General features: G+C 42.7%; 1 protein-coding gene across 1 annotated transcript in view; it reads left to right on the top strand.

Annotated features, from left to right (window-relative positions):
- Aldh7a1 (aldehyde dehydrogenase 7 family member A1) overlaps positions 1-9,008 on the top strand; it is a 34,675-nt gene that overhangs the window by 23,020 nt on the left and 2,647 nt on the right. Inside the window, exons 11-16 of the mRNA XM_010627227.2 lie at positions 1,640-1,734; positions 2,469-2,553; positions 3,477-3,583; positions 5,585-5,701; positions 6,803-6,900; positions 7,064-7,137. Of these exons, the coding sequence (XP_010625529.1) occupies positions 1,640-1,734; positions 2,469-2,553; positions 3,477-3,583; positions 5,585-5,701; positions 6,803-6,900; positions 7,064-7,137 (576 nt within the window). The remainder of the gene's footprint in view (positions 1-1,639; positions 1,735-2,468; positions 2,554-3,476; positions 3,584-5,584; positions 5,702-6,802; positions 6,901-7,063; positions 7,138-9,008) is intronic.

Raw genomic sequence — 9,008 nt, 5'->3', positions numbered from 1 at the left:
TATATATATATATATATATATATAGATAGATAGATAGATAGATAGATAGATAGATATACACATACACACACTTTTTTTTAATTGTCTGAGTTTGGCATAAAAGGAGATAGTCTTATCAGCTTAACTTCTGCGTAATATAATGGAAATCAATGGGCTAAGGTTTAATAGAAGCTCAGCTTTTGTGATAAAAAAGAACAGTTACTAATTTCTACATTGCTGTTGTGTTTAAATGCCTAAATATGTGTAGCAGACAAGAAAGATTTAAAAAATACACAGTGAAGGTTTTGCTCCAGATGAGCTTGATACTTCATTAAAAGATTTACTTAGTCTTTGTCGAGCCTTGGGTATCTGCCAGATAATATTGTATTCCATTGTTTTATATACATTATTTCATTTAATCCCCACAACAAGCTCGTGGAATGAATGGATACTGATAATCTCTTTTGAAGTTTGTACTTTGAGATTTAAAAGGATTGCACTGAAATAACAGGCTGGCCAGTGGTAGAGCTGACAACTGGGTCCCGGCAATCCCATCTCAGAGCACAGTGCGTTCCTTACCGCCTCACTTCCATCCACAAGTTCCCCGGGCATTATTATGCCCTTGTACAGAAGAAACATGCTTAAGAAGTTGAAATAACACAACTAAAAGGCAGTAGAGATGCATAAGAACTTTTGTTCTGTTACTGTGAGGATAGTTACATTATGGGGAAAAGTATAGACCTAGGAGGGAGCTGAGTTTTTGTGAGATGTAAGGAATCACAAATAATATAAATGGGAGGGTTAACCTTCTAAGGTTCATGTTAATTTTTTTCTTTGAGGGCTGAAGAAGAGGAATAAGTGAAAGCAGAGAGGAATTTGGAAGTGACTTTGCACCGATCTATTCTGAGGATCAGAGGGAGCTTGCAAGGGCCTTGATTTTCCCATGAAGTAGAGGGTGAGGTGTGGGGCAGTAGCAGAAAGCAGAGGTGTTCTGCCGGGGACAGTAATGCATCCCTGTCATCCTAGCACTCAGGAAGCTGAAACGGGAGGGTCGCCAACAGCTTAAGGGCAGCCTGTGCTACATAGTGAGTTCAAGGCCAGCCTGAACTACAAGGCGAGACCCTGTCTCCAACACACACACACACAGATTTTTCAGAGATTTGGAAAAACTTCTGTAGGTGTCAGCAGGATGTAGACTGATTTACGTCTGTGCTCAGAGGTTGCCAAAGAGCATGGGTTCTTAGGTGGCCGCAGGCAGAGGGTTACACTGTTGTCGTTCCCTGTCTGTGGGCCCGGAGAGGGGGCGTGGGCCCCTGGATGGACAGTGAGAACAAGTAATGCTGACCAAGAGAATGAGGGTCTTAGCAGAGCACCCGCAGTGCAGATGCCAGTGTCGGAACGGGGAGAGACGCAAGCTGGAAAGGTCGGGATGAGCGCCTCAGTTCGCCGTGCTTGGGTAATGGCCGTTCTCGTAGCATCTGCTGGACGTGGGAGCTCGCCTCTCCCCGCGGTGAACGTGGGGTCTCTGCAGTGGGTCATGCGTCCTTTCTAACTGTTTTGACGTTCTCTTGCTTTCTAAACGCATCGCTTCTAACAGTTAGCAAATACCGTGTCTGCCTGCTTCAGCAAACTGATGGGAATGTGTTTGTCCTTGTCTAAGCTTTTGAGGACGCGGACCTCAACTTAGTTGTTCCATCAGCCCTGTTTGCTGCTGTGGGGACAGCTGGCCAGCGGTGTACCACTGCGAGGCGACTGGTGAGTGTGTCTGCACAAGCCTTTGACATCGCCCTGTGTTCTAGATCCAGCTTGCCCTTTTCTTTTATTCCCAGGTACGGGGATTGAATCCAGGGCCTCTGCACTGTGCCACATCCCCAGTGCCTCTCCCCCTTTTAAATTTGAGACGGGGTCTCATTAAGTTGCCCCAACTGAGCTTGAGCTTGTGCTCTTCCTGCCTCGGCCTCTTTCATTTTTTTCTTTTTTTTGATACTGGGGATCAAATTTGGTCTCTTGTGCTTGTGAGACAGATGGTGGAACCCCTGGCCAGAGAATGTATTTCCTAGATATGACTTGCAGCTAAGTGGCGCTGCTGCTCTGTTGTGCTGGTAGCAAATGTGCAATGGGCCTCTGTCTTTTCTCCCATTCCATGCCAACAGTGATCACACCGATAGGATTTTAATGTCTGTCTGGAGGAAATGACTATTTTCATGTAGTTAATAGTAACATAGAAATTATATAATTAAAGTCATGCTTTTATTTGCTTCATGTTTTTAGAGATTTCAGTATTTTGAAACTGTTAGGAACTATTAATGCTATTAAGAAAATTATTGAGGGGCTGGGGATTTAGCTCAGCAGTTCTGCCGCCTGCCTTGCAAGCGCAAGGACCTGAGTTCGATCACCCGGTACCAAAAAATAAAAAAGAAAATTACCCATTCTTTAAAAGGTGATACATTTATTCAGCTATTCTCATGAATGTTTCTTCTTTCATTTAGTTTTTACATGAAAGCATCCACGATGAAGTTGTAAACAGACTTAAAAAGGCCTACGCCCAGATCCGTGTTGGGCACCCATTGGAGCGTGAGTGTCTGGTCCTGTTTTCAAACATAGTCCTTTTTGACAGCTCTTCTGTTTCTGGGGTCTTTCTTTGATATGGGGACAGGTGGCCTAGACGGAGGAGGCCTGAGAGCCCATGACTCAGGCTGCGAGGCACTTGGGGGTGACATGTCCTACACTAGGGCTCCAGGTGTTTGGGGTGTGCTGGTGGGGGAGCCTGCAGATGCGGTGTAGACGGATGGCAGTTGGGCTTTTCTCTCCATCACTGCTGCCCTTGTCCAGGCCACCCCGTCCTCTCTTGGGAAGGACACTGGCCCTCGCCGGCTTTCCTGCTTCCACAGCTGCCTTTCACAGTAACTAGAGTGATCTTTAAAAAATGTATCAGATGATTCACTCTTATTTAAACCACTCCAGTGACTTCTTATTGTGCTTAGACAAAAGCCTAGAGTCTTTTGATTCCTGCTTTCGAAGGCTTCTGCGTCCCCGTGAGCTGACACCTGCCTTCCTCCCTGCCTGCCTCTGCCGGATCTGTGTCCCCTGTCCCTCTGCTCCCCGTGCTCCGTCTTCTCCGCCTTCTCTCAGTGTTCCTGTCTTCCCATTCTTTCCTGCTGGTGTCTCCGCTGGAGATACCCTTCACCCGGCTTGTACACAGCCAGCACTGCTAAAATGCCACCCTCACTCAGCCTCCCTGAGCCCGACTTCCTCTGTGTTTCTTAGTTGGCAGCAGCCACACGGGGCAGCGCTGGTCTCTCCCCGCAGGATGACACAGCAGCTGTGGAGACTGATGTTCTTAAGACAGTGGTTACACTGTAATGAATAAGGTTGTCCTCTAGGTTCAGGGCAGCGGCTATGGGAAGGCTTGGCTAACGGTTCATTTGAAAGGCTGTTGTCCTGCGAAGGTGATGCTGTGTAGAGCAGAATGAAGTGAGCTTGCTTTACCTCCCCAGCTAATGTGCTGTACGGGCCACTCCACACCAAACAGTCAGTGGGCAAGTTTCTCGGAGCAGTGGAAGAAGCGAAGACAGGAGGAGGCACCGTGGTGTATGGGGGCCAGGTAACGGGCAGTACTGCTTCACCTCCCTGCCCCTGGCCCGAGCGGGGCTCCCAGTCCGTACCCTTCTTCTCCCCATTTCTCCTGCAAGGGTTTTCCCTGGAATGTTTCCGGAAGTACACACAAGAAACTGAGAGAGAACCACGGTGGCTGTGGGGTTGGGTCCCTAGAGCTTTTTCATGGAAAAGAGACCTTGTCAGGACAGAGTAGACTTTGTGTTCAGAGCCATTAGTACTCACATTTACTGGTTACTTTAGACAGTTAAAGCAGGGAATCACAAAAATACATACCACCAACATTTATTTTAATTTAACACATAGAACTACTTTTGTGATCCCACCCCAGTGCACTGGGGATTGAACTCAGGGAATGCTAAGTGACATCCTTCCCCCACTTTTATTTTTAAAAATTTGAGACAATTTGTTAAGTTACCTAGGCTGGCCTCAAACTTGGCACCCCGGGCACCCGAGATTATAGGACTGTGCCACTGTGCCCAGCTTGACATGCATTTGATACATAATAGTCAAGGTGTTTTCTACATGGATTGTAAGAATTTGTTTATTGTCTATGAAACCTGTACCTATGATTCATTAAGTATATAATTTTGTTTCACTGAATTTGAAATTCGAGGAGACTTGAGTCTTGCAAAGCAATCTAACAGCAGGTTCTTTCTCTCTGGTCTTAACCACTGACACATCCACTTCTAATTGTCAGGGGGCTGTGTGCATGTGTATTATTTTTGTTGTTGTTGTTTTGGTGATGGTACTAGGGATTGAACCTAGGGCCTTTGAAATGAACTACGTCCCTAGCCCTTTTTTATTTTTTATTTTGAGGAAAGGTCTTGCTAAATTGCCCAAGCAGGGTTAGAACTTTCAATTCTTCTACATCAGAGTCCCAGAGTGCTGGGATTATCAGTGTACACCACTAGGCTTGGATTTTTCCCCCTTTCTTATATTTTGGTTTCTTTAAAGCATGTGACCCAGTTTTTATAGAAATAGCTTTTCTCTTTGTGTAATATTTAAGTTATATAATGCAGTGTGGCATTACGGTAACGAATACAGCCGCCATCCACACAATTGAGGGTGAATACAGGTGACTATTGATAAACACACAGTTTGGCAGGAGAGAGCAGGATTTCAGAGGCTCATAGGAGAGTGGCTAGATCACCAGCTTGCTGTGGGTATCAGAATATTTCACAGGAAGAAAGGAAGAGACGATGTTCAGAGGAGCCGAACTAGGAATTTGGTTGTATGGTGATTGGTTATGAGAGTGTCTGTGGTGTACCATCTCGGAGTTTTTAGTTTTGTACAGTGTGCATTCATCTACTATGATTGCCATAATAAAATACTAGCGCTCAGGCAGCTGAAACAATAGAAGTATATTTTCTCACAGTTCTGGAGGCTTGAAGTCCCAGGTCAAAGTGCTGGGAGGGTTGGTTTCTGTCTCCTTTCTGGCTTGCCAACAGCTCTGTCTTGTACCCTCACGTGACAGTTCCAGGATGGGGAAGATATCTCTACTGTCTCTTCCTCTAATAAGAACCCTGGTCTTACCAGATCAGGGCTCCACCGCAGCGATCCCAGCCAATGACTTTGCTTCCTTAAAGATCCTATTCCAATTGATCTCACATGGGAATTTTAAGGCTCATCATATGAATCTGGGGCAGGGCACAATTCGGTCTACAATATAGTGAGTAGAGATTACTTATTTTAAAATTAATTTCAAAATAACCATTTTTAACAGTGTTTTCTTTTTGAGATAGCTTTCTTGTGACACGTGGTATGCCTCTTTTCAAACTTTCCTTCTTTTTTAATTTTTTTCTGACAACTTAGAATGAGTAGGAGGAAGAGATAATTTTCATTAAAAATGGAAAATTATTTTAGAGAAATTATTTAAAAATGCTGTTTCTTTCTCATAAGTGTAGGCAAAGATGGTGTCCTCTGACCCCCAAGCACTAAAAAACAAAATGCTTTCTTTCATTCTTTTTATTTCATCTCTCTACTTAAGGCTATGGATCGTCCTGGAAATTATGTAGAACCCACAATTGTGACAGGTCTTGCCCATGATGCACCCATTGTACACACAGAGACTTTTGCACCAATTCTCTACGTCATTAAATTCAAGGTAAAAATGGATTCTGTTTCTCTAGTCTAATATTGAAATAAATGATAAGACTAGGAAAATGTGAAGATCTGTTAAATTTTAGTCCATAGCATGTAGGAAGGGTTTAGAAAGTCATTTTGAAATGACTTTGAAGTTTGGAAGTTCAGGTAAAATACAGTATGAACACTTTAAAACTATAGTGTGTGCCCCGCTAGTTGCCGAGGAGGCCAAGATAGGGCTGTTAAGGTGTATGGAGTGCGTGGCTCTCATCTCCTGGGTCCCCTTACTCTGAGCTGTGTGGGCCGTCGCATTGGTTTCTCCTGACACTTGGACTGGATACTTCCATAGCCTAAGTTCTTCGCATGTGTGAGACAACTTGAGAAGATGTATAAATGATCTGTGGACATACAGTTACAGACTGCATTAGGGCCGGGCTGTGACGGTTTTAACAGGTACACAGCTCTCTAGCCTGAGGTAAGCCCTGGCTTCAGCAGAAATACTGAGGAGTCATTTGTGCGACTGCAGGGATTGGATCCAGATCGAATGTGCCTTTATTAGCGGTTAAAGAATAGCAGTAATTGCACCTTGGTGAAGTTATATGACTGCTTTCATTTATGTTTTGCTTTAAGTTGTCTATGACTGTTTCACATGCAGTTCTAGAGAGTATAGTTCATACTCTGTAATGTGCGGATGTGTTTGACTGTGGCATTTTAAGCAAATTATTTAGCTTCTCTGGGCTTTAGTTGGCAAATTGTAAGTTGGTGATTATATAAAACTTGTGTCACAGGGTGGGGGTTAAGTAACTAAGTACATACTAAGGGCATAGATCAGTGTGTAGTGCATGGCAGAGACTCAATAGAATTAGATATTATGTTTAGTAGTTTAATGGAAGAGCATACTAATTGTCTGTTTCTTGAATTAAAATAGAAGAAACCCCTCCCAAAGCTTTACTGATTAAAAATGATCTAAATTTCAAAAAAAAACATAGAATTAGTAAAATGTTGCCTGCTTTTCATTTGCTCACTGAAATTATTTATGTGCCTCATTAAATGAGTTTAACATCAATGAACCCCGGGTTGAACTTCTAATATCTAACATCTGTCCCAATGTCTGTCCTTCTAGAATGAAGAAGAGGCCTTTGCATGGAATAATGAGGTGAAACAGGGACTTTCAAGCAGCATCTTTACCAAAGATTTGGGCAGAATCTTCCGCTGGCTTGGGTATAGCTTTGTCAATTTAAAAACTTTCTATAAGTCTTATTTGTGTGGTGAGTTTCAAAAACGAATTCATTTTTTTGGCACAGAGTGTCTGGGTGTTTGAGTTTTTGTTTTGTTTTTAATTTCCCTTACGTTACTCTTATTATGCCTCTGCTTTTACACGCAGACCCAAAGGATCGGACTGTGGTGTTGTGAACGTCAACATTCCAACCAATGGGGCTGAAATTGGAGGAGCGTTTGGTATGCAGATAATGATTTCCTCTCCTTTGTGTGGTAGCTGTTAGGGAAGTTTGATGTAGAAACAGCACCATGGCTGACATTCTCAAGTAATCTTGCATGATCGTTAGATCATGCTTATGTTGCTTATGTTCTGTCCTAAGTTACTGCCCAGAGTCCTGCATTTTCTGCTCAGATGCAGCAGCAGGTTAGTGTAGGGGCCCTTAACCAACGATATACAAACCCCTGAAATGTCGCATTTGTCTCGTAGGCAAAAGATCTAAAACCCAAAAATGATTTAGAACACCTGATTCAAGGCTAGAAAACTTCACATAAAATTTTTGGTGTTTGTTTGCAAAGTGGGCATAATAAATTTAATACACTGTCTTTCACTAGATGAAACAATAAGTTGTTTTTCTTTGCTGGGCTCTGTACCTCTGTAATAATAAGGCATGAACTACTAATGTTTAAACAGTAATAAGTTTGTTTTGTTTAAAAAAATTACTTTTCCCAACAATCTTACATTAAGTTTTACTTAATAAAAAAGAATCCAAAGTATAGTAAAAACAAATTGCCCTTTTTTTTAAATATAGAACAAAAGCAAACATTTTTGTTTTGTTTTTTGTAGTACTGGGGATTGAACCCAGGGCCTTTGAACTGAGCTATACCCCCAAGCCTTTGCTTATTTTATATTTTGAGGCAGGGTCTCGCTAAGTTGCCCAGACTGGGCTCACATTAGAAATCATCCTGCCTCAGCTTCCCAGAATGATGGGATTACAGGTTTTGTCACTGTGGCCAACAGCAAACGTATAATAATGCCTGTAAGAGTTTATGTAATTAGTGGCATTTTTACATGTTTTTGGACCAAACTCTACAATTCTGATTCGACATGAGATTTTGACAGAGGCTCTTGTTTCTAGTTGGGACCCCACCCTGCCCTCCTCTGTGGCTGCCTGGATTCATTCGAGTCCATCTGTTCCTTCTGTGGGTTTCTACTCCATGCCCTACACCGTCTGATGGGCTGTTCATCCTTTAAGCTTTTGCACTTAATTGTTAGACTTTCACAAAAGTCTTACAATGGAAAAAGCAGTCGTGCGGGGTCAGTGGTTCTGCCACCTGCCTTGCAAGTGGAAGGTCCCAAGTTCAATCCCTGGTAACCCGCCCCCCAGAAAAAAGGAAAAAAGAAAAAGCACTTTGCCCACACTTTATTCCTCTTTGTTGGTCAGAGGCTACTTTTAGACTGTTCTTATTAGAAGCAAAAGGTGAACTTACCTTTCCATTTACCTCATGTTTTTCTAAATAATGTAACTGCTGTCTCTAACAAATTGACGTTATGTGTTGAGCCAAGGCTTTCCTCCCTTTCCCTGTATTTTCCCGGTTTATGACATGTCATTGCATGGTCTTCTCCCAGTGGAGTTACACAGGATGTCCTTAGGCCCTCCAACTGCAGACTCCGGCAGTGTGGGTGAAGGTTCTTACCTAGGACGGATCACATAGGCACCCTCAGTCTAGTGTTTACCAGAATTCTAGATTCCTGGAAGGAAGACAGATGTTGAACATAAGCCATACTGTTTGCATACAAAGTTTACATCAGGTGAAGTCTTCTATTTATAAATGAAACTGTTACCAAAGAGTTGATTGTCTTGATTTTGTTTTCTGTCCATTGCTGTTTTCTATCTCTTTAGTCTTTTTTTTTTTTTTTGGTACCAGGGATCGAATTCGGGTCCTTGCGCTTGCAAGGCAGGCGGCAGAACCACTGAGCTAAATCCCCAGCCCTTCTTTAGTCTTTTTGTCTTCTTTGTGGGAGATTTCCTTAAATTTTTCATCTGTTGTATTTCCCTTGCTGCTATTATTAAAAACAACCCTAAGACTTATATCTTATATATATATATATA

Source organism: Fukomys damarensis, unplaced genomic scaffold (genome assembly GCF_012274545.1).
Source record: "Fukomys damarensis isolate Sample0158 unplaced genomic scaffold, DMR_v1.0_HiC HiC_scaffold_3, whole genome shotgun sequence".
NCBI classification, from domain to species: Eukaryota; Metazoa; Chordata; class Mammalia; order Rodentia; family Bathyergidae; genus Fukomys; species Fukomys damarensis.
This window is presented reverse-complemented; position numbering and strand designations above follow the sequence as displayed.